At 42.3% G+C, this 26,751-nt stretch overlaps 1 protein-coding gene across 1 annotated transcript; it reads left to right on the top strand.

Annotated features, from left to right (window-relative positions):
• Positions 1-12,074: 12,074 nt before the first annotated feature.
• Positions 12,075-26,677, top strand: kcnj13 (potassium inwardly rectifying channel subfamily J member 13). Its single transcript, XM_037774436.1, has 3 exons — positions 12,075-12,597; positions 18,080-18,636; positions 20,906-26,677. The coding sequence occupies exons 2-3, from the start codon at positions 18,120-18,122 to the stop codon at positions 21,466-21,468; spliced, it is 1,080 nt and encodes a 359-aa protein (XP_037630364.1). The 5' UTR covers positions 12,075-12,597; positions 18,080-18,119; the 3' UTR covers positions 21,469-26,677.
• Positions 26,678-26,751: the final 74 nt, after the last annotated feature.

Here is a 26,751-nt window from a genome sequence, read left to right as displayed (position 1 = left end):
ATTACTATACTTCTTTTAAACTTAAAATAAGAGAGTATATTTTCAGTTTATTTTTTATGCTTACCAGAGATATACTTAACAAAAGTATACTTAAGTATACATGGCTCATACTGACAAGTATATAGAAAAGTCTAAGGGCCCTATTTAAACGATCTATAGTGCATGGCCTAAAGTGCATGGCGCAAATGAAGCTTATGCGAAAGTTCAGACAGTAAGACCCTCTTTACACTCTCTCTCATTCACAACCTTTCTGTCTCTCTCCCTCTCTCTCTCTGCTGGTTCCTACTCCATCAGCTGACTGTGGGTGGTTCATTCCTAGATAACCAAACAGATTCCACCACGCTCTCCATGAGCCAATCGTATCGTTGAAATCAAATTTTAAAAACTGTTCTCCCCTATGCTGTCACAGAGCTGCAGGCGACACACTGGCGCCAGGCCGTGCAGCAGGTTATAGCCGATAAGTCGGTGGGCAGGGACCGCGCACTGCGACGGAACAACCTCCGCGGTAGCAATAAAATACAGAAATGACTTGGAACCCAGGAGAGCAGGCAGGATAGTCAGCAGACAGCCTCGGTCAGGCGTGTGTAATGAAGCAAAACCAGACCGCAGTATCCAGCCACAGAGAGCACAGAGGAGACCTGACAGTCCCATACAGGTGAGACCCTTTTTCCGGCGAGGTCAGCTACAGGCTACCGAGTGTAAAGTTAAACACAGTAGCGCCGAACGCACAGAGACAACCAGACTGTTGAACTATACTTAAGCATCAAACCAGACCCGCTAAGCAGTTTACAGACGAGTTTAAGTGAAACGAAACAAACAAACAAATCACGGTGGAGGCGAGGCAGCAGCTTGCCAGCGGTCCATCAATCATCCCAGTTAATCATCCTGATAATTGTGGTCTATGTAATAGGGCCCTTAGGCCCCAACAAGAGCCCTGAATCACACTGCGTTGTGACAGCCTGTAGACACGTTCATTATTTTTATTCTAGGTTGATATATAAGTTACAATGACTGTACGCAGGTTTATAAATCCTCCAATTAAAACCAACTTAATCCTCCTCTTGTACAATACACAGTCTTCAAAACAATGCAGCAGTGGAGTCTCAGGCCAGTGCTCACATGGTATTTGAGTCCAGGTCATAGAAAGTACCCCTTTCTGTTCAGAGTAGTCAGTTATAGCCATTTTTCTGTATAAGATGTGTTTCTTGGTGCCCACCCCATATAATCTGCTGTCTGTGCCTCCCTTGTGCTGCTGTAAGGGGGAGAGACTCCGGGGTTGAGGGGTGTTAGGGGGGCTTTTGGCCCACAAAAGACTCCTTGTTCGGTGAACAGAGAGGTAAAACGAGCCTGCACCAGTCACCCTCGCAGGGGAACATGGCATTGTGTAAGGCCTGCATCCCGCCTCACACACACACACACACACACACACACACACACACCCTTCTCCTCACTCCTTCTTTGCCCAAAGAGGATGGCATTATGTACAACCGCAAGGCAGTGAACATAGATGTGCATGTGTGTGATATGTCATTATGCTGATTTATAGCTTCCCACGAAAAGTCAAGATATCTCAGACATTGCATTTGATTGTTCTTTTTTCTTTTTTCTTTATTTTACAACTCCCCTAATTTTATTAAAGTACAATAATTTATCACTAGGATACCTCTTAACTTTCTTTGATTTCATGAACAATATGGAAATAAGGTGAAATCAGTGGCTGCCTTGGAAAGTGAAAAACAACTTTTAACTTCAACTCTCTTTGGAAAATGGTCAACAGCGATTACAAGGACCTGTGATTTGGGATTTGGGTTATGAAACACATTTATGATTGGCCAATAAAGTGAGTTGGCAGTGACAGGGTGGTTGGTACACATGAGGAACAGCCACGACAACAAATTTAGAAGGAAATTGGAAAAAGATTTGGTGAAGAAAATTCTGTTGTCAGCAGAACAAGAAATCAAACTGAACATGAAACCTTGTTGTCACACATCTGGAACTCAACTCAGGCTGTTGGATGGGTACATAAATGCCTTTGCCCCGTCTCTGGCCATTGAAACTCTAACCTTCCAGACAAACGCACACACACTGAGAGGTGGCTTAAACCAGAACAATGACTTCCTGTTCCTTCCCCACACATGTGTTGCCTTTCTTTTCTCCTATTCCCATTCTCTCTCCTCCGAGACAGAACTTCTTACTCTCTTTTGCTCGCATAAGAGGGATTTTCCACTTTCGTGCATTTTCCTTTCCCTCACCACATACTCTTGCACCACACACACATGCAAAATGGCAAGACATCATCAGGGAGGATATTATCAGGAGAAAGATACCCTCCCTACACACACGCACAATCACACGCACACAGTTTCTCAACAACTCAGTCTGAGAGCTGCAGATTACAAGCTCCAGCAGTCATCATTAGAAAGGTCAGGCATTCAGTGTGTCAGCAGAGACAGACTGGCCTAATTTGACTCCTCCTTGTGGACTCTCAGGGATACATATTCATTATAAACTCCTCAGGTCCTCAGAGAAACTCGGTCTCTCTATGTCTCGCTCACTATCAGAGAGACATAGACGGAGAGATGCTGAAAAACTGGAGCTGCTCTCAATGACCAGAATAGCTTCATCAACTCAGAAGTGGATCATTCATCTCAAGGACAAGTGGGCAGAGGGACAGAGTTTGAATGGAGACAGTTTCTACTTCCTTTATTGCATATTTAGATGGAGCTGGCTGAAGATGTTTGCTCTACTAGTGTCGTTGCCTGAGGATGGGGATGTCAGTCAGTCGGTAGGTCAGTCACTTCGTCCGGTAACATGTTGGTCAAATTTGAGATATCTCTACTACAGGACTAAACTATGAGAAGAGATAAGACAAAATAGATACTTTAATGTCATCCATCTGTATACAGTTTTCTAGGTGCAAAATACAAAGAACTAGAACGGCACTCGGAGAGCGCAGACCTCCGCCAAGGTATTTAGATCACAGCTCACAGCCGGCGGTACCGTGAGCTGGTCGGCTTGTTATTTACACGGTATGTTTCCGTGTAACATAGCCTATCGGCGGATACCTCTCTCATTCAGCAGCCGTGTTATATCTGTATAACGTTACACTACGTTGTCTCTCATCCCGTCATTTACCGTTTTTTTCTTTCTCACCGTGGACGGCCACATCCACACACATATCTCTCTGTTCGAAGAAGGAAGAAGGTGGGGTCACGCATCATCAACGCGTCATCAGTTACACTGCGCATGTGTTATACCCTGTGGTCTTAATGCTCAGGCTGATTGGAATTCTTAAAAAAATTCGATCATGATCCAGATCGCCACCAAAAATCTAATGGATTATTCATTGTGCTACACCCCATCCCTCCTAAATATTTCACGAAGATGATGATGCCACCTCCTCTTTGGTGTAAAGTCTTGACCTGTGGTAGTGCCCTTCATCTGCTCACAATGGCAAGGATTCTGCTGTCCATTTTCATTGTGGATGCACTCATGATCTTTGCATCAGCCAGTACTTCTCTCCTATTCTGTCCCTTGGAATATTTGTCGGTTTTCTGATAAAATATGCATTCTGCGCGATAAGTCCTAGATGTGCTCGAGGCATGTCGAGCTGCTCTCTTAGATTCTTTCTCTTCAGCAGAGCCACTATAGCACTTAGCTTTTCTTTGATATGTCTGTGTAAATCACCAATACAAGCTCATGAAAAGATCAAATAAAAAGAAGATGAGGTGGTGAGCAGAGAAACAGTGTGTCTTCGGTGAGAGTTTGTGTTTCACAGGTGGGAGATGGTGAGGACTCCGAGAGGAAAGAGAACAGAAAGATTGTGACCCCGGCACTCTCAGCTTTCCCCTGAATACAATCAAGTTTTTATAAAGCTGAGATGGCCTGTCATTTCCCAGAGTGCAACCTGAAATGTGACCCCACTGTACACACATCCAACAACCCCACAGCACACACACACACACACACGCACGCACTCACAGAGACAAAGACACAAAGAGAGACATCATCCTCAGTTCAAGACTTTATTTTCTTGACAATAACACATCACATCTTGATCCTAGCAGTCTTATCTCATCATAATGTCTACTTAGCTGTTCTGGAGCACTTTTTCCTCGCACTGTTTTGTTTTTCTTTTCAAATATACATCTACCCCCATCATATACACCTCAACAAACAAACGAAAACTAACAAACTAACAAACAAAAAACATGATTTTATGACCACCAGATCAAACTCACAAGATGGAAAAAACAAACAACGGCAAAAAACAATTTACCACACAACCATAACAGAGAAAAGTCTTCATAGTCAGTCCATCTTTATGGAGAACACAAAAATATTAGTATTACCATTAGTATTATTCTATGTGGATTCTGGCTTTGTCACCCTGTGTTACATCCTAGAGGTTCAGATTGTTGTGTACTCACTCTTTTCCATGCATACATTGTGTCCGAGGATACACAGATTTCCAAAAGTACAGGTTTCTTAAATGCAGTTGCTGAAAAAGTATAACTCCTTTTTTATCTCACTGTCTCTTGTAATATATCATGAAATGTAAAAAATAATGGATTAAAATTAGGTGACACACCCAATATCTCTGATAACCAATGTTCAGTGGCAGTCCCAGAAACCATTGATGCAATCCTCTGGGAAGTATAAATTAAACTTTAATTTTATTATAAATTATTATATAATGTGAAATTTGAGAATATAGAAGGGAACTTGAGGATAGTGAATGAAACTTGAGAGCTGTTACGTGTCACTCTGTGCTCTGTTGCTTTTTCCTTGTGTATGTCTGTTCTATGTCTTTGTGTTCCAGGTGCAGCTGATTGAGGGCACCTGTGTGAAGCTGTGGGCTGGGACAGTATTCGAAACCATCTACTACATACTACTGACGAACGCAGTAGTATGCAGTATACAGTACATACTACTGCATTCCTCAGTAGTGGACCAGGGGAATTATTATTATTTTTTGTATTTTTTTTAATTTAGTGAAGCAAGACAAAACAGGTGACATTTGACAAGACAAACAGAAACAAACAAAAGAGAAAAAATAAATAAATAAAATCGTGTGACATGACAGAATTATCGGGACAGGGCAATTCTAACAAAAGGAACAAAATGAGACAAATAAATAACGGCTGTTGGTGGAGGGAGGGGGGTGTTATTGACAGTGCAGGGCAGTCTGTTGTGTAAGGTTCTAGTGTGTGTGTACAGTTGTGTGCGTTTGTATGTTTGCAGTGTGGGGAGGTGTAGGGTGTTTGTTTGTTTGTATTTAAAGAGGAGAAAGAAAAGGGAGGGAAAGAAAGAGGGGGGGTGGGGGGGTGATGAGTATTTTTCGTGGCAGGGGTGGCTTATAATATCTCATGGTCCGACAATGTTATGTTATAATATTTTGTCTTTATATATTGGTATTTATTTGTATTTGTATTTTTTTGTTTCCTGAGACAGGTTACTCCCCTTAAGCTGCCCCTTCTCTGGGGGGCTAAGAGAAGAGAGAGAGGGAACAACAACAAAAGGGATGACGCACACATAAAATAGTTAAGCGATAGGGTTTAGGAAAGGAAGGAGGATGTAGATGATTGTGATGATGTAAGTGAGCAGAGTGTGAATAGATGATGTATTGAGGGGTATAGATGATGTATTGAGGGGTAAAATGTGAAACAGTTTGGTTCTGAAATGTTGAGTGTGTTACATGCATATGACTGCATGTATGGGTAAGTCTGAGAATGGAGATGTAAGTGGTTTAGTGGTTTAGTGGCATTTGCTAATCAGCAAAATTGAAATTGAGGTTGAGATTTGAGAGAAATGGGGTCCAGGTTATCAAAAAGTGTGAGAGAGGCAGTTGTTTTTTTTTCATGTTGATTTTTTTCATGTTGATGTCAATGATTGATGTTTATTGTTGGTTTGTTTTTCCAGTTTGTAAGTATGACCTTCTTGGCGATAGCTAGGGCAACCAGTGTGGGTTTTGTGTATTTTGGTGGAAGATCTACTGAGGTTAAGTCACCAAGTATGCATAATGAGGGAGAGAGGGGAATTCTGCAACCCAAGATTGTGGAGAGCTTCTGTGTTATCTGAAAGCAAAAGTGTTGTACGGGTGGACAGAGCCATAAGGAGTGAAGGTACAGTAGTCATCTTTAGTGCCTAGAGTGCAATGTGAACATTTATCTGTGGTGGAAAAGACCCATTTTGTGCATTTTGTATTGAGTAATGTGTGTTCTATGGAGGATTTTATACTGAATCAACTGCAGATTTGTGTTCTGGGTCATTTCAAATGAAATTCTGCAGACCTGTGTCCAGAGGTCAGTGTCAGAGGGGAGAGATAAATCTCTTTCTCATATAACAGTTGGCAGGTGGGTGTTGTTATCTATATTGGAGATTAATTTATATAAGTTTGAAAGAATTTTGGTTGATGTAGAATATTTCATGATCTGTTCTGCTGGACGGGGTGGTTGGAGTGAATTACTATATTAATTTTATTTTTAATGACTGACTTAATTTGTAGGTATTGAAGAAAGTTTCCCCCTCTGACCCCAGACACCTGGACCAGGTCTTTAAATGAAATAAATGAGTTGCTTTGAAATAGATGGTGGAGATGTGTGATTCCTTTTTGTTCCCATGTGTTTAAGTGAAGTGGAGATTTGTTGAGCTGAAAGACTGGGTTGTGCCAGAGTGGTGTGTACATGCAAGGAGTCAATTCTGATTTGTTAATTTCAAGTGTTTTCCACCAGACTGTCAGAGTTGAGGATATGAGTGGGTTTTTGAAGCAGTTTGATGTTTGAGCCAATGAAGGGTAAATCAGAGATGTTTATGTTCCTGCATTCTGCTTGTTCTAATGTAATCCAAGATATATGAGCTGGGTCAAAGTGGATCCATTTAACAAGATACTGTAGCTGGTTGGACAGGTAGTAATGAAAAAAATTGGGTGCATCAAGCCCCCCCTGAGTTTGTTTTTCTGTAGGGTGTTGAGACTGATTTTAGTTTTTTTGTTTTTCCAGTAAAAGTGTGATATTACGGAGTTCAGTGACTGGAAACATTTAGCTGTAGGCTTTGTTGGAATCATTGACAAGAGGTAATTGATTTGAGGTAGAATTTTCATTTTTATGGTTGCTATTCGTCCAATTAAAGTGAGGGGAAGGTTAGACCATCTCTTGAGGTCATTGCTGATTTTTTCTAGTAGTGGAGTGAAATTGAGTTTAGTTAACGCTGACAGCCTGGAGGAGATGTTGATACCCAGATACATGATATTACCAATAGTGAAAGACTGGTGTGTGTCTTGGGTTGCAGGATTCCATGAGTTCACTGAGATAGGGAGAATAGTTGATTTGGACCAGTTTATGGTATAGTCTGAGATTTGTGAGAAATTATTAATGACATTGATTACCTCCTGTAGTGAGTGTTGTTGATCTTGAAGATAAAGTAAGATCTTGTCGGCATATAAATTAATTTTGTGTTCTATGTTTGCAGCGTATATTCCTTTTATTTTATGGTTTTGTCTGATGGCGCAAGCAAGTGATTCAATGAAAATGGCAAAAAGCAAAGGAGAGAGTGGGCATCACACTACACAGGGGCACCTGCACAATCTTTGTGATGTTATACCATTAGTGGTGACTGTGGCTGTAGGTGTGCTGTGTAGTGTTTTTATCCAGTTAATGAACGACTCTCCAAAACCAAGCTTTTGTAGAACAGTGAAAAGGAAAATCCAGTTAACTTTATCGAATGCTTTCTCTGCGTCAAGTGAAACTATAATCATGCTGGGAGTGCATGAAGGTTTTAAGCAGAGCTTCTGAGTTGACAGATGTGTGGTTTTCCTGTATGCCAGTGAATATTAAGTTGTCGCGCATACCCCGTGACTGAATGTCTAGCATGGTTTCTTTGATGCGCTTATTTTCATGTGTTAGTATGTCCATTTGTTGAGTGAGGGTCTCCACGGTAGTTTTGAGGGATTTGTGTCTGTTGAAAAGTGTTCGATCAGGTTGTGGGCAAAATCTAAGCTAGCTTGCATGTCTTTTATTTTTCCGAGTGAAGTGTGGCAACCAGGTCGAGTTTTTGGTTGATGGAGTGTAAAACACTGACCTCTATTTCAGTTGTGAGTAGATCGTGTGTGTCTGCTGCAGAGTTGTTTTTTTTCCTTTTGGCCGGGTTTGTATTGTCGTCTGAGGAGTTGGCTGGAGTGGCTGTGGTTGTATCCGGCATGGTGCACTGTAGGTAGTAGTGATCGATATAGTTTTCCAGGTCCGTTATATATTCCACTTTTTTTGGTGGACAGGTCAGCGTGTGTGACAACAAGAGTTTGTGCAGTTTTGGTTAATATATGTCCGTGATTTTAGTCGTTGCAATGCTGTTTGTTGTGTTGACATTAGCTGATGCCGCTAGCTGTAGTCGGTGCCGTAACACGTTCGAATCTAAAAGTTAATCCCGAAGGTTAACCACAAAAATCCCAGGCAATTTAAAGGGAGAGGGGACACACCAAATGAAAACTGGCCTAAAAGGAAGGCTCCCTACACTCAATATATCTTGAAAAGACTAAAACTAAAACACTGCTGCCGAGCAGATGACTAGAACATAAATGAAACAAAAAGAACCAGTGAAGGCAGGCCACACAGACCTAACCCACTCTAAGAGACTCTGAGAAGAAGCTAAATGGTGAGCAAATCCCACAGATAGGTTCACGTGTACTTCTGCAGATTCACACACCCCTATACAGATAGAGCAAAAACAGGACAGCACTCTCACTACCTCTGACAAAGAGAATGAGTCAGCACCTGATCACTGAAACCAGGGGTATATATAGGCTTCAACCACCTGATCCTCATCAGGGACAATGAGGCTCCACAGCTGCCTCTCCTCAGAGATAATGAACCCAACCAGCCTGCTGAGTGGCAAGTGACCCTCACAATGAAACAGTTAAAGTGATTTATTTTGCAGTATGCTAGACCAGGCTTTAACATTTAAACCAGCTGTTGAAGCACTGGACAAGCACGTACCACTATTGCAATATTATCTTAAAGCTCTTTCAACCCTTAAATTTGCCTCCTTGGAGAAAAACCACACAAGAGAGAGAGAGAGAGAGAGAGAGAGAGAGAGAGAGAGAGAGAGGGTGTGAGTGAGAGGGTGGAACAGGAGAACATTTCCCAGCAGCGGGTGAATGAGCCGACTCTTACTCTTCAGACTAATGAGAGGGAATGAAGGCAGAGCTACAGTAGAGCAGCTACAATAACTCCCATCACCTCCACTGGGACCAGCCAGCCCACTGCAGGACAACAGAGGGGGCTGGAGGGGCCGCCACTCTCACACAAATGAAAAGCAATGACCCACTCTGTCAGACTGACTGGCAACTGTTTGAAATTGAAGTTATCATCCTCATTGTTATCAACTCATCACCATAATAAAAATGAAAAGACTAAAGCATATAGCTATTGTGTTCATCACAGTATGAACATATGATTTTGTTATTCACACAGAGTCTAAGCATGTAAAACACTAGAATGGCACTCGGAGAGCGCAGACCTCCGCCAACGTGTGACCTTAAAAACAGAATACAGCTCACAGCTGGCAGTTACGTGAGGTGGTCGGCTTATCATTAACACGGTATGTGTCTGTGTAACGTATTGGCGGATGCCTCTCTCATTCAGCAGCCTTGTTATGTCTGTTATGTTATGTCGTTATGTATAACGATACACTACGTTGTCTCTCTTCCCGACAGCTACAGCTTTTTTCTTTGTCGCCGGACAGCCAGCAGCTCCCACACACACATCCACACACGTATCTCTCTGCTCTCAGGAGGAAGGAGGCGGGGTCACGCGTCATCACCGCGTCATCAGTTACACTGTGCATGTACCCTGTGGGCTTAATGCTCAGGCTGATCGGAATCCTTAAAAATAATCCTGAATCCGGATCATGATCCGGAACGCCACCAAAAATCGAATGGATTGTACATTGTGCCACACACCATCCCTCCAAAGAATTTCATTCAAATCCATCGCAGACTTTTGGAGTAATCCTGCTGACAGACAAACAAACAAACAAACAAACAAACAGACTAGAATGGCACTCGGAGAGCGCAGACCTCCGCCCCCCTCTCCGTTCAACTTGTGCCATCATCCACGTGTTAGAGTTTTGACAGAGTGGAGGGAGAGCAGCTGTAGGGATAAACGCCAACACTGAGTAGGATAGTCAATGAGCTCTCACCTTCAGTTGGAGGCGCGTGGACTGCTGTGGTTGTGCTGTGGGTTGACCAGTGTTGGACTGCTGTGGTTGGGTTGACCAGTGTCAGGCTGCAGGGCCTCCAGTAGAGGGTGGTAGCGTGCCGTGTTCCAGTGGTGGGCCTTTAGCTAGAAGTCTAGCTCTGTGTTGAACTGTGTGTGATTTCACAGCTTAGTGAGAGCTTCTGATGTGTCTATTGGTGTATCCCTCCTCCCTTTTTATGAATTATGGCTTCTTCAATAATAAAGACTCACTGTATTTTGTTATTTGAAGGTTTTGATTTAGTGGTAGTGTTTTCCTGCCACACCTGAACAAAAACCCATATTTATTACATACAGGTGTATGAAATGACTCACAAAACATCTCCAATATTACCATGAAATTATGATTCTCTCAGTAAGGGTTTAACATGTATTACTGTCGGATATGATAGGACAGAAACCACATAAATGGAGAGACAAAGTCCCGCCCCTTCTGGTGGACACCATGGGACCTTATTTTGGAAAAATAGGAACGATAGTCAACAGAGAGAGATAAATATTTATTTGATCCCGTTTGAATTGCGCCATGAATCACACAGATGATGTTGGTCAATTTAAAAGATATAATTTATCAAGTCCAGAAGGTCTCAGTTTGTAGTAAAACTGTTGAAATATCAGACTGAAAATACGTCATTAGAAAGACGACAGAGCCTAAAGTGTGGTAGTGACTCTGTGAAGCTACGATGTCTGAGTGTTTCCTACTGGGATGAACTCACACCAGCAACGGGTCTGATCCTTCTTTCTCTTCCTGACTGATAAAAAGATCAGGAGTCACTGATAAAACACATCAGGTCAGATAACGGTTCATCTGGGACTCAAACAGAGCTAAGTTAGTTAGCTAGTGTCGGTGATGACAAGGCCTATGGAAGGAGGCTGGGACACGGACGGACATGGGTCTTGGGGTATGGGGTATAACACATGCGCAGTGTAACTGAAGCTACGGTCGTGCGTTGCGATTGGCTCAATTTTGGCGAGTTCAGACCAGATTTTACCCCAAAGATATGACGCGTGACCCAGCCTCCTTCAATAGGCCTTGGTGACGTGGAACGTAGCTAAGTTAGCTAGCTAGCTACAGTGTGTTCCAATCCACATACTTGCTGAAGTACACTTCAATGTAGTGCACTGTGTGCACTCTGTACTAACTTGAGTAGTGTGTGAATTTCAACGGGGTAGGGTCGTCTCAAATCGAATACTCTGCGGCGCACTTACACTATTATTCCAGAATACACAGAAAATGAAATCAAATGAGTAGATGTGAAACGTTATAACTTACATCTATAAGGTACGTTGTTCAGCACCGCAAAAGCTCCCGCATCATTTGCTGCCATTTTCACATATTTGAATAGTGGTCGTGGTCCCGTCCCTTCCGCTACGTAGCCAAGATGGCGACAATTGTAAAAAAAAGTGAAAAGTTTCCAGCGTTCCACACTCAACGATTTGACCGTTTTGAGTACAAAATCCGGGTACTTCGAGTGCACTGCATTTTGCCATACTTCACAGTGTGAACGCACTTATGCACTCAAAATAGTAAGTGTAAGTACGGAAGTACGCGGATTGGAATACACTGCTAGCTGTTGGTGACGTAGTATATTGTGCGAGACGAGAGATGTATTTCACTGAGCGGTTTCACACAAAACTTAATGATACTACGACAAACTGAAACTTTCTGGACTTGATCAATTATCTTTTAAATTGACAAACATCATCTGTGTGATTCATGGCGCAATTCAAATAATAATAATAATATTTGTCTCTCTCCGTTGACTACCGTTCATATTTTTTCCAAAATAAGGTCCCATGGTGGTCCACCGGAAGGGGCGGGACTTCACCTCTCTATAAAGAAGGAGAAAAGATGGACAAAACATGTGGATGCAGGCAAATACCTGTACATACCTTTACACACACAGATGCATCACCTTATCAGCAAACCCAATTTGTCCCAGCAGCAGCTGCAGGACACCAACCAGCAACAAGCAGCTCTTTAAATGAACTGTGACAAGGTGTTGTTCTTTCCCCCCTCCCTCCGTCCTCTGTCTTCCGGGAACACTAATAGGCTCCATGCAGGGTAATGTGACCAATTGAATCATCCTCGCCCCGGAGCTGGAAGCTGCAGATCGGAGGAGCAGAGAGCGCCGCGCTCAGTCTGCCTCCCACACCAAAGAAAGCTCTCGGGGTAACACGATCACTTTCTGATTGGGATTCCTCTGGGATTTTACACCCTGTCCTCCAAGGAACTAGTGGAACTAATCCCATCTGCCTTGGCCCCTTTGCTCACTTGGCAGACCTCAGACCAGCTCTTAGGTGAAAAGGTCAGAGGGCCCCTGTTTAGCCCTCACTGCAGCTCTAGGTGAGTACAATCTCCAGCATGTGATGCTGGGCAGAGCTGAGGCATTGATACCCGGAGAATCAGCTGTGATCTGATCAGTGTTGGCGAGCTCTCAAGGAGCCTCATCACTGTAACTTGTTGGATCCATGGATTTGTCAGATGACATCAATTATGTGCACTGTATAGACTTTGTAAATTACAATAAATGCAGTAAAGAAAAACTTTTTATCAGCTAAACTGTTTCTACAACCCAGAGGTGGTAGACGGACTGTGACTAATCCAGGTTGTAGACGACAAGCATGGACACAAGGGCATCTGAAAGTTAAGACAACAAACTTTTTTTATCAATACAATAACACATGACAGCTGCAGACTGAATGTTACATAAACCCCTCTGCACCTCTCCGAGTCGGTGATACAGAGACATTTCCACTAACTTAACTCTCTTAACTTCGACGTTAGCACAGAACGCTTACAGACGGGAAAATGGCTGACTAAGCACCGTCACGCGTAGCCATCATTGAATCATTGAATACAGTAAGTCTAAGTATTCCACCAGCCCCAGGGACTTCTCCCTCCTCACAGCAGTTACATAAAGTCTTGTTTGTTTGCGTCGTCGTACACAAGGAGGAAAAGCTGTTAATGTCTTTATATAAGTTAATTACCTTCATGGAATAATACTTAAAGTTGAAGTTATAGATTCCACATTGTACTTAAATGTAAGTGAGTATTTGTTCACAGTCAAGTATCAAAAATGTGCAGATGTGAAAGTTAACCAAGACACAGTAAAGGAACATCCCAGCTAAGCATCCCATGATTGATCGTATACTTTAGTACCGTACTTTTCTCTGATTGTAAACATTTATAAAGTTCAAAGTTCATAATATGAGCTGAAAAAATAACTCACACATTATTTAAGATGCATAATTCACATGCTGCAACTTAATCTAGTGTGTATGCAAAACCAGGATATAACACAGCTGGATGAACGGTGTGTGAACTGTGAAGGTGTCTGTTTTTGAAGGTTTAGACTTCAATAACCAGCACCACACACACACACACACACACACACACACACACACAGACACACACACACACTCACACACACACTGCAGACAGATCTGTGTCTTTGTCACTACCCTGTCTCTGAAAAATTCAGTTTATATACGACTTACTTGCATCTGCAAATTAGTTTGAAGGGAACATAATGCCCCCGAAATTACAACTAGGAAGCAAATATTTACAAAGTCGCATTAATCTTAAAAGCTTTATTTACATTTTCAGCTAGATTTGATTTCTAATTATAAAGACATTATTGTTCTTTTAAAACATTCAGCTTTAGTTTAGGTTCTAGATAGATCTTTCACTAACCAGAATGTTTTTGTAGCCTTAACGTAGCCACACGAGGGGCGCTCAACACGAGCACCTGTCTGAGCTCCTGTACCCCCGACCACCCCCAACACCAATACAACACTTCCTGTACTGATTCACCAAATCCATTCAGTAATGTTTAGACATAGTTTTAAGAGACAATGTTGGAATTTCAACTTGCAGTTTGTGACACTAAAGCAGCTGAAATGTTCATATAGTGGGAATACACTTTATACAGAGATAATTATTATATTATTGTTATTATACAAGAGATTACATTAGAACAATTAATGAACATCATCACAATTTTAAGCCATAAAAAACTTGAGAACCATATATGTAATAGTATAGGAGGCTTTGTATGTGTATCATACTGTACAATATTTTAGTATCGGCCACATTACCGGTGTCATCTAACTTCATACTCACTGGTATATGGTGCCAGTTTTATACGGAACAATATGTTTTATGTGCTGTTTATGTGCGTACAACATGTTGTATACATGCAGAGATACAAATAGATATACTACTGATGATACTGCTGCTATCGTTATCAGCCTTTTTATTAGTAGTAGTTATATTTCTATTATTATTACAGCTATTATTACTGATATTTCTATTATGACTCTATTACATCCACCACTATTGATTATTGTTGTTGGTCGTATTTGTATTACTACTATACTACTATTACTACTATTACAGCTGTTGCGCTATTATTGTGGTTGCTGTGCATCTGTCTGCCTCTCTCTCTCTCTCTCTCTCTCTCTCTCTCTCTCTGTCTCTCTCTCTCTGATGGCCGCCCACCCAGAGCCTGGTTCTGGTTCTGGTTTTGGTTCTGGTACTGGTTCTGCCCGAGGTTTCTACCTGTTAAAGGGGAGTCTTTTCTTGCCACTGTTGCTCATGATTGGATATCTCTTGTTGGGTCTCTAGAAAATAGAGTACGGTCTAGACCTGCTCTATATGAAAGCGTCTTGAGATAACTTCTGTTATGATTTATACAAAGCATTAAATTGGACATTGTATAAATATGATCCTGTACTAACTGAATTAGACCCGTGTGCTTGTTGTACATGCACACGCTGGTCTATTACACTGTATAAAGAGCTCTAATGGCCAGTCTGCTGACTGACTGACACAAATGACACTCTGAGGTCCACAGCCAGCACATGGCTCTCATGTGACGACCTTCAGCCTCCGAACAAAGACAAACTTCTTACCAAAATCAACTACACATTCACCCAACACACTCCTCATTACCCTGCTATTGCTTCAGCTTATGCCCCAGATAAGTGCTCAGTTGGTTGGCTTCACAGATGAACACAGAAAGTTGTCTGTACTTTGTTAATGGCAACTCTCACTCTCCCTGCTTTTTGTATTTGAAAGCTATGCAAAGTCCACAGCAAATGCATCAGAAGAAGTTGCAGGTGCATAATAAGTGCGTGCGTAAAATGATAGTGAATGTATATTGTAATTGGGGAACAAGATGAGTGGAGAGCCATGCAGTGCAGTAAGTTTAAAGCTCCCTGCAGATGAAAGACGCATTCCTACTCTGCATGTCGCTGTGTTCCTCAGACAGATTCCCAGCTGGGACCTGCTCTAATCTCCTGGCAACAATATTGACATAGAAATAGAAACTCTGACGAGTACAGGACTCTAGCTGTCTGCCTGTCAGGACTGCCTTCACATACATCTGGTGTTCGGAGTTCCTCTCCAAACATATGTCCTGTTTGAATTAGATAGCCTACATACAGCTTAACCTTTGGGATTTAAAGGAACGTTCCACATTTTGAGAAATATGATGTTTACTGTTTTACCCAGACTTAAATGAAAAAATGGATATCAACATCATCAGGATTTGTTTAGCCTAGCTTAGCTTCTAGCTACTGCTAACCTAGATCCATCAAAATGGAAAAAAAGTCTGTAGTGAGGCTAAAATGACAAGGTTGGTCGTGTTGGTGCCATTACAGGAATGGCCAATTAGTCACTAGAATCAGACGGTTTTATCACTTTGGGATCAACAGTGCAGATGTGTGGACCGAGACTCAAGTCATTAATCTGATGAGATTTTTACTCAACATAGACTTTAACACCAATGACTCTGACATGAAATGACTTGATATCCTCCCCAAGTTATTAATAATAAATAGAACAGTATTATTTTGTAAATTTGTTACTACTGTTGCTCAGGGTTAAAGTTTAATTCTTGGATTGGACATGGGACTTTTTTGTCTTTACTTTATAGCCTAGACTTGACACTTACTCTGACTTTTACCCACCTTTGCAAGAATGTGCTCGGCACATTTCATGGCAGTCCTCCTAGAAGATTATAGGATTAATTGTGTGCAATGTTTTGGTAGGGTCAAAGGGAAGCTGGCGGGGTGTCAAAAATGGAAAGAGTTCATTCTTTGTGTAGCAAGTACATGCATTCATCCAATCTGCCCATTTTTCAAAAAGATTTCTCTACAGTTGGTGCATATTTTTTAAACTTCTAAAAGTATAATTTGGGATTTAAAAGTAACAAGACTACAGCCATGCTAGTGCTAGTCTGACTCAATGAATGTAGACTGGGGGTATAAGGCTGCATAAGTCATGTGGCATTATCTTCCCCTTCAACTGTCTATTTTGCAAGGGTATTGTTGCTGCATCTTGTGCTTGGTACCGCCCAGGGCTGGCTCGAGCCCTTTTGGTGCCTTCGGCGAAATTCTGATTTATTTATTTCCCCCCAGAAGGTGGCACCCTAGGCGACCGCCTATATGGCCTACGCCTTAAGTCAGCCCTGGTGCCGTCCAAGACGATTGTGATTGGTTTAAAGAAATACAAACAAGTGTGTGGAAGCGGATCTTTCTCTAGCTGACACAGAGCTGTGGAGATAGGTCTGGCTATGTGAGACAATGGTGCTTTGTGCTAAATGCTGATGTATAGCAGGTTATGTTTACCACATTCACCATCTTATTTTACCATGTTAGCATGCTAACATTTGCTAATTAGCATTAAACTGTACAGCTGAGGCTGATGGGAATTATTTTTGCAGGTATTTGGTCATGAACCAAAATATTGGACACATTGAAATTTTGACCTGATGATGGCGCTAGATGAAAAGTCACCAAGGTTGTTACATTTCATCCTTAGCAAGCCTCCAGGAAGAACGCCGGGCTTTGAAGCAATCTTTCGTAGAGGCCAAACGGCGGTACTACACCTTCCGTGTACGTCACGTGATGCCATTGGGCCCAAAAAGACTTTTTCCCCATAGACTTACATCGGGAAGGAGACGTCTGTAACTCAGAGGATCATTTTTTAAATTTTTTTTTAACTACCCAGTATGAACACTCTAATAGCCCTTATTTAAATCATTATGTCCTAAAAGTTGTAAAATGCACTAATAGCTGAATCCATAGTTATTTCCCTTCCTCCGTTCATGTGAATGAGACCCAGCCCGAGGCTGGAGCGAGGGCTGGGAGGTGGAGTTAAAGGAAACACTACTGCGCCTGTTCTATGGGCACAATGGATGAGGAAGATCGCAGGAAGATCCGAGTAATTTTATGCTTGGAAGTCGAGTTTTTTTTGCTTCAACTTTAATAGGAATTAACGGGGCCCTGCCTCGATGCTGTTCTCTTTATACATCCATGATCCTGAGGACCTGCACAAAATTTCATGACAATCCATCCAACAGCTGTTGAGACATTTCAGTCTGGACCAAAGTTAGATAATGAAGGCTGATTCGCACATTAATTATTGACGACACAGGTAATGACAGAAGCGTAAAACCAAGTCAATATAGTTTTAGCAGGTAGCATTGGAGCTACAGTATTTCTGGAGCAGCTGACTGCAGCTACTCATATCATCAGCCTTGTCCACATTGCCAAGTTTGAGCACTAAAGCTCTCTTAACTGTGAGCTAACTAGCTAACAGGTTACAATGTGTAAATCAGACAGCGTTGACATTGTTTGAAGCTTCACTTTTGACATTGCTGAGCAAGTTTTCCCCCTTACTTTCAGTCTTTTTGCTAAAATGGCGAGCACATCTTAGATCTATACCCCTGTACTGGACTGACAGAGATGAAACTGATATTGATATTGACTGATACAGTCTCATGAAATATCTCTTGGTGTCTTTTATCATTTCATTTCAGGATCATCTTGACCTACTGTGCTTGAGATCCACCTGCAACCATGACATCCAAATCCAATAGCAGTGTTCTGGGTGGCAAGGCTTCCTCCTCTCCTCTCTTGTCCTCTCCAACCCGCCAACGCCTGGTCACCAAAGATGGACACTGTGCCCTGCGTCCACCTATGTGCTCTTCAGGCTCGTGGCGCGCGGCCTTGGGCAGAGCCTGGTTGCTGGCCCTGCAGGACCTGTGGGGATTACTGGTGGGTCTGCGCTGGAGGTGGGTCCTGCTTGCCTTCTGCGCCTCCTTCCTGGCCCACTGGCTGCTGTTTGCCTGCATGTGGTACTTGCTGGCCCACCTCAATGGAGACCTGGCTGTGCAGGATCACGACGCCCCCCCACTGGGACATGTGGTTTGTGTGAAGCACATAACCAGCTTCACTGCTGCCTTTTCCTTCTCCCTGGAGACACAGCTGACCATCGGCTACGGCACCATGTTCCCCAGTGGGGACTGTCCGAGTGCCATAGCACTGCTGGCTGTGCAGATGCTGCTGGGGCTCATGCTGGAAGCATTCATCACAGGTACAACTCTCCCATTCCTAAAGCCTTCTCTCCACAAAACTCTACTCTAAGGTCACAGTCTCAATTGTAAGTGTAATGCACACTTTGGAAAACTAGAGCTAAAAATGAAGCTAATTACCGTATACTGGCAAAAAATTAAGACGATATTTTTTCAGGACATTACATTTGAAAAAGTGGGAGTTGTTTGAGTGTTGAGTCAAAATCTATTTTCCCATCGATTTGTTTTTCTCCTTCAATCATTCTCGGCCCAAACCCCGACCAGTCATCTTCTGTGGTGCTTTACCTCAACCAAACCTTCCCTTACCTTAACCCCACCAGTTATCTCATAAACACTTGGCCATAGCTTGACCGAAAAGCTTCAGGAAAGCATGGGGGAACATTTTTTGAAGAGGAAACAGAAATCCTCGAAGACCTGTCCTTGTGTTACAGAGTGGCCTATCACATTAAGATAGTGTTGCTCTATCTGTTGTTTGTAGCCTTAAAATTGTAAAAAAAAAAAAAATTATTGGAAAGGGAGAAATTAAAGTTTATGAAGTTTTTCAAAGCTTTTGATGCAGACTTAATGTGACATCTGCTGGGCAACCCTTGGTATTGCATTTATATGAAAGGATTAAATCCAAGACTATGATGAAACCGTGAGTTATTATAAAAGTAGTCCCAAAGCTTCCATTTTAAATATTTTGTTCAGTAAACAATGTATTATAAAAAAAAACACTTTTAAACAGAGTGTACAGCCCTGCTTTTAAACAGTGTCATACCTTTTTCCAAGCTATTATGAAACCTCTCTGATGTGAGAGTGACGCAACCAGTCTCAGTATGACCGCATTGTTTCTTCAGTCCTGGCTACAGCCTTGGTAATGAGAACATTATGTCAGAAGTCATCTCTGACATCTTCATCAGAGGTGATCAGAAAAGTGATGGAAAGTAACTAAGTAGATTAACTCAAGTACTGCACTTAAAGCTACACTAGGCAGAATGTTTTTGGCATCATTTGGCAAATATTCCATAATAACCTTTCAGCATATTGTAATTCAAGTGTTCTGGGAAAAAAACTAGACTTCTGCACCTCCTCATGGCTCTGTTTGCAGGCTTTAAAAAATCTAGCCTGTGACGGGAGACTTTGGCCAATCACAGGTCATTTCAGAGAGAGAGAGCGTTCCTATTGGCTGTGCTCCGGCTGGTGGGCGGTGCTTGGTATTTCCTCTGCAGATCTCAACATGGCTGCCAGGTCACAAACTTTCATTGTAATGTTACAAATATAACATTACAACACCTCTGCTGTTAATGAAGACAATGAATAGTTTACAGAATGGATGTCTGTCTCCTACATATGTGTTTCATACATATTTATGCATTTTTTTCACTCTTGTTCTTCAATTTAAGTGACTTAGTTCTAAGGCTCCCTCTGGATAAAAGACGTCAATTTCATTGGTATCAATTTATTTTTAGTTTGTTGACTTCAGCTATCCTTTTTGCCTTAAACAATTCTTTGTTCCTTACTTACCAAATTACTGTTTAAGAAGCTCTGATCAGTTTCTCTTTATTCCCTTTGTATCTAAGGAAGTAGGCAAAAAAGCTTTTATGTTTAGGGCTCCCTATGACTGGAATATCTTACCTATACATATCTGTTCTCTTTTATCATTTCGTACTTTTAAAAATGTTTTTTTTTTCTCACCTTAAAACAAATTGCCTATGTTTTCAGTAATGCTATCACTTTTCTTACTCAATTTTGAATGCAGGACTTTAAAAAAGGAACTGAAAAGTTTGGACAATGTGTCATCAACCATGTTGGAAAAAGTCAAATTGTTTATTGTTAGAGCAGCTGCCCAGTTGACCATCGATAAACAGGTTAAAGAAAGTAACATTTAGCATTTACAGGTAGATCACATGTAGCTACATTGAGCTGTAGCTCAGGTGGTAGAACGGGTCGGCAATTAATGGTAGTGTTGGTGGCTTGACCGTGTTAAACTGTCCTTGAGCAAGTCACTAAAGCCCAAATTACTCCCAATGTAAAAAATATAGTAAAAGTCACTTCCACAAAAGCGACAAAGCAGTCAACAAATCAAAATCAAAGACAGAACCATATTATCAATTGTGCTATCTATTCATTTTGAGCCTCTAGAACATTTTGTGGTATTACCTCTGCTGCTATACGGTCAGAGCCTGATTTCTTGTGCTGCGATGTCCTGCAAAGCAGCATGAGACAAACATGTTTACACCAACAAGGTGAAACCATCTCCTCATCATATCATATTGTCTTTACTTTCAGGTGCATTTGTAGCCAAGATTGCACGTCCCCAGAAGCGAGCGGGAGCCATCCAGTTCAGCCCCCAGGCGGTGGTGGGCCAACACCAGGGCCAGAAGTGTCTCATTCTACGAGCCACCAACCTGCTGCAGCGACCCCTGATGGACGTAAAAGTGAGTGCCGTGCTCTACGAGGAGCATGAAGGTCAGGCCCTGCACCAGACCTCTCTGGACTTCCACTTGGATCATCTAGGCCAGCAGCCCTGTCCCTTCTTCATCTTCCCACTCACCTTTTACCACCCCCTAGACCGCCAGAGCCCCCTCTACCCCTCCCTGTGTGAGGGCACATCCAACCACTTTGAGTTGGTGGTCTTCCTGTCGGCCTTGCAGGAGGGAACTGGCGACTCCTGCCAGAAGAGGACCTCCTACCTGCGCCAAGAAATGCAGTTTGACCGTTGCTTTGTCCCCGCCTTGGGGCTGGATGCTCGGGGGAGATACATGGTGAGCACCCAGCACTTTGACACGGCCCACTCAAAGGACTGTGTGGTGCAGATCAACGGTGATGGCAGCAACGACAGGATGGAGTAAGAATGCTGGGGGTACATGATTTAATTTGGTAAATCTGAATTTATGTCTCAACATTTGAAATTAAAATGTATATCAGACATGGGTGCTGCTTCGGACTGCCTCAGTTTCTCCCTCCAATCACTTGGAGTCCCTCGTGCAACAACCAGGGTGTTATCCCCCACTGGTTTCCCAACCATCAATATATCCAGTTGTGTTGGTTGGAACGCCTGGCTTACGGAACTGAGTGTGAACAAATATTGTTTATTACAAGTTGGGTTTTATTTTTGTCGCTCTGGTCATTGGTCATGATATCATACTCAGAACGTGGTTACATCACTAAAAATATGTCCAGCAGGGCAAGAAACACAAGCAGTAAGATGATCAGAGAGGTTGGGAACAATGCTATCATACCGGATAGAACTGATGGTCAGAAATAGAAAAGTAAAACCCAAGATCTAATAAACTGCAGTCTTTTAAATTTAATCAAAATTGATTTGCATGTCTTTATTCTTACTGTTCATGTAAGGATTTGTAACTGGATCGAGGATCGAGGATGATCAAGCTATATTTGTGGTGGCACAATCAATTTCAAATTCCGTTCCAGTAATCAATGTTTTATTATTAACACTGAATCAAATGTTTAACGTGAAATTTAGCTTTCATAGAGATAGACCCACAGAGATTTATCACCAACTCTTTTTAGTGAGACTGTAGTGTCTTTCAGCTTATTGTTTTGGTTTTACAACACACTTGGTGTTTAGTTTAATCTCTCATCAAACTGGTTTCCAGCAGCAGCAAGCAGCTGTTTTTTGGCACAAAAAAAGCTGTAAAATCCCACAGTTCACTACCTGCTCAGCAGCAAACAGCAGACGGACACACGAGGACTAGACTAGCTGGTGAACATTAAAGAGCCAGATATTTCCCTCAGGAGTTGGAAGAGACCAAAAACAGTTAAGTCAATTTTATTTATACAGCCCAATTCCACAAATCACAAATTTGCCTCAGGGCTTTACAGTCTGTATGACACCCTCTGTCCATAGACCGTTGCTTTGAATACGATAAAATCTAAATCTAAAAAAACTTTTTAATGGGGATAAAATGTTAGAAACCTCAGGGAGAGCTACTGAGGGGGGATCCCTCTCCCAGGACAGACAGACGTGCAATAGATGTCGCATATACAGAATAAACAACAACAAAAAAATTACAGTATGGACAATCAAGAACATGATACATAGAATGTATATCACTATATGAAGAAAATTAATCCAGGAGGCTGTCAAGCAGCTTCCAGGTATCACCAAATAGAGCCTGAGCAACACAGCCTCCTCTCCACCATGGAACCTGGACAGAGGACAGACTACACAAACACACAAGAAGCAAAACTAAAACACATCATTCACACACTAGAGAAAGGGAGAGAGAGAGAGAGAGAGAGAGAAAGATACACTGAATGAATTCACACCAGAGCAGCAGTGAAGTCGGCCTGCCATGCAATGTCTGTGAAAAGCTGCGGCAGCCGCTCCGAGCTCAGCGAAGTGCAGCCAAACTAAATGTTGGGGGTCTTTTATCTTTTAGTAGGGAACTGCAGACAGAGAGCACCTGCAGCCAATCAGGACACAGATCCTCGGATTCCTCTGACATGTTGACCTACCTTACAAAGAATTTCTTCCTGCCTGAAACACATGAACACGCCACTCGGTGGCAGAAAAGTGTAATTATTGCGGCGAATTGCACCTCGCCGCTGCCTGGTGTGAAGCCAGCTTTAGAGACTTAGAGAGACGAGGAGAGGCTGAATCTCCTGGAGGACGGAGATCCAGATCCAACATGTGAAATGAAGTACGAGAGCCAGGACAGAGCCAGGTCCCAGGATGGCCGAAGGTCCAGCACAGAGAAGAGACAGAGAGGCACACAGCTGTGCTTGTGGGACACAAACCAACAGAGGGTTATTGAGAAGCAAAGGCTGTCTGAAAGTTAATATTATTCTCGTCGGCAGTACAAACGGGACTATAACACTAGGCTTCAGTTATACATTGAGGCTGAGACTGACCCTTCACCTGGATAATGAAGAATAAGCAACTAATGGAAAGTTATGGCAAAAACATGAGTTTTGAATTTGGATTTAAACAACCCTTATTTTGTGTTGATTTGGTTTTGTCCCTGTGGACAAAAGCGGTAGTGTTTCCGAGCACCAGAGTCCCTTTAGAAAACCTCTAATTTTACTGCAGCAGGGTCCGACAGTCTGCCCCCGCTCAGTCCTGGTTCTGGTTCTCCTGTGCCTCCCGTCCCTCCAGCGGGCCCAGTAATACAGCCTGGTCCTTCAGCAGTGTGGTGTCGGTGTCGGCTCCCAGCGGGGACCGGCGGAGCAGCAGGTGATGCTCCGCTCCTGGCCAGAGGAGGAGCCGCTGCTATTGGCCGCGGAGCTCTCCACCTCCCGCCAGAGCTCCGTCGAGCAGATTGAAGGCGGCAGCGAAGCCTGATCTGGATCTGTCCATGGTGGGCCAGTCGCTGCCGGAGGCCCAGCTGGAGTCAGCTGAAGATGTTTCTGGTGTGATTTCATTGATTTAGAGCAGAATCAGACCCGGAGGTACTGATGACAAGCATTAAGAATAACTAAATATAGAAACAGCCAATCTCCTCGCTGATGGTCTTTTTTTACTTCTGTAGGTCATATAGAGGTAACAGGATTAAACTGAGACTGTTTCTTAACCAGTTATATTTAAAAGTTCCTCACAGTAACTTGAAGCTCAGTGAGAGTGAATATTGGACTTCCATTCATCAGTTGGACACAAGGTCGACTCCACATGAATGATAATGTTGCTCTGAATTATAAATAACATGCTAATATGTGACAGCTTGCTTTTCTGCCTCAAAGTGCCGGCGAAAAAACCCCCGCTAAATATAGCTTCAAGAAAAATGTGATGTCATCTCAAAGCCCCCTTGTGTATTTGAACATTTCTGACATTGTTGACAATAATATGAATGATGCTATGATGATGATCACATCAGGCGGTCTTAGGAAAACAAACATGGATTTATCTAGAACTGATTGAATTTGATTTGAATGAGCATGATTTGCATGCTCTTCTCAGTCCCTGTGTGTCTCAGAAAGCTGTATCTGACTTTGAAGAATGAATCTGAAATGCTTTATGCCATCACAGTTTTAACTTGAAATGTGTCTACCTGAATTTATGGAAATTTAGTTTGATCAATCACAAACAATTATTTTTCCAAACTTCACAAACAAGTTAAGAATATGGATTCAATTCAAAGTTAACCATGTAGTGTGTACATGCTGGCACAGATATCATCCCACAGGCTAACAGGTAGTGTGGCATGTAGGACAAGCTATGACAGGTGCAATGATGAATGGAAACCAGACAGATGGAGTTCTAACTTCCAATCATTATGCCGCATTTCAATGCTCCCTGAGGCGACATGGCGGTGCACTGGTTAACATGAATGTTCTGGGTTTGACCCTGGCGGACTGGCTGGGGTCTTTCTGTATGGAGTTTACATGTCGTCCCTGTGCCTGCATGAGTCTCCTCAAGAGTGCTCCTGTTTCCTCCCACAGTCCAAAGACATGCAGGTTAGGTTCATTGTTGACTCTAAATGTCCCGTAGGTATGAATGTGAGTGTGAATGGTTGTCTGTCTCTATGTGTCCGCCCTGGGATAGTCTGGCGACCTGTCCAGAGGTACCTGACCACCCCCACCAACACTGAGTCTATAGATATACTTGTGGTCCCGTCTGCACAGTGATGTTTTGGGCTAACATCAGCATGCTAACATGCTCACAATGACAATGGCTGAATCCAAATGTCCACCATGTGGACTTACTGACTGAGCTCTCTTGGACACTTCTGTCTTACCTTCTGTCATCATGTTGAGTCTGCATGGGCTCTGGCTCATCAGGTGATAACATGTGCTGTAAAATGGAGAGAGGTGAAAGGATAAAAGAGGGTAAAGGTTGACATGGACAGATTATCTGAACATTTGAAGTTCAGACATTTGGGTTCAGCCAATGCTACCATGGTCACCATATTAGTTAGTAGTCAGCAGAGGTTGATGGGAATATCATTAGTTTTGCAGGTATTTGGTCATAAACCAAAGTACTGGACAAAGAGAAATGTTGTTCTCCTGATGGAGCGAGAGGAAAAGTCAGCAGGATTTATCCTCTGGGGAACATGAATGTCTGTACAAGATTTCACAGAAATCCATCCAATAGTTGTTGAGATATTTCAAACCCACCGACCAACAGACGGACATTTACTGAACAATTAAAACCCTATAGCGTTCCATCAGAAATGTAAAGTATATGTGATTTGTAGTGAATGTTTTAAACACTGTTATGGTCTTTAAACCTGTTTTGGATTTCATGGCATTTGATAATTTAATTGGTGTAGTTCAACAATACATTACACAGGTGGATTATATTTTTTTATGACACTGGAGTGAATATTTTCCACTTAAGAGAACTATTTTAGTCACAGAAGGTCATTTTAGGTTGACAGGCATCAGCGCCAGCCCTGTAAAACTAAACATGGCATTAGTAGGTAAGGCAGGTAAGCTATATTGAAAGTGTTGAAAGAGCAGGTACCAATAAGGAAGGGATACAAGGCAATGACTCCTCTGTCATCCCTTCAAAGGGGCATCCTCTACTGATGTTTGTGGACCAGCAACAGAAGGTTTACACTGTAGACATCAACATGAGCTGACAATCACAACATTGGTTGTAATTCCTCTGTCAATGTTAAGCTGCAAAGGCTATTCATTGGAAGTCTTTTGGAACAAAGACATCCATAAAGTGAGCTATCTAACATTAGACTGACATATGGCTCAGTAGTGACTGATAGAATGATACTGACAGCTCATTGATTTGTAGATTAATGCCTTTAGAAATCATTGCCTAAATCATTATGCAAAGCCAAAATCAATGTATTATGTTCATTTTGTACTATAATAAATGTCTTGATTTAGGAAAGAAATGTAGGTCAGGAAGCAGCCTGAGTGTTGTAGTAAATGTGTGTGTTTGTATTTGGGGTATTTTCCCTTTAAAGGCTGTTGATATGAAGAGAATCACTATGTTATCTATATGGTTTAAAGAAATCATTAAGACATAAGAGAGGAAATGTTCCACAAATGTGATTGTGAAGGATGAGATCTCAGTGTATCTCACATGCTTCATTGCCTTTGTACAGTGTACATTCCATGAAATAAATATTTTCTAAACAAGCTTGGAAGTGACCGTTATTTCATTTAGCTTCTGGACTCCTTGAACTCCGACACCACCGAACCCCAACAGGCAA

This window comes from Sebastes umbrosus, chromosome 7 (genome assembly GCF_015220745.1).
Source record: "Sebastes umbrosus isolate fSebUmb1 chromosome 7, fSebUmb1.pri, whole genome shotgun sequence".
Classification (NCBI taxonomy): domain Eukaryota; kingdom Metazoa; phylum Chordata; class Actinopteri; order Perciformes; family Sebastidae; genus Sebastes; species Sebastes umbrosus.
Note: the sequence above shows the minus strand (reverse complement) of the source record. Positions and strands in the feature narration are given on the sequence as shown.

Coding starts and splice junctions, on each gene's coding strand:
- kcnj13 (XM_037774436.1), top strand. CDS start 18,120: ATGACATCCAAATCCAATAGCAGTGTTCTGGGTGGCAAGGCTTCCTCC. Junction 18,637..20,905: donor GCTGGAAGCATTCATCACAG/GTACAACTCTCC, acceptor CTTTACTTTCAG/GTGCATTTGTAGCCAAGATT.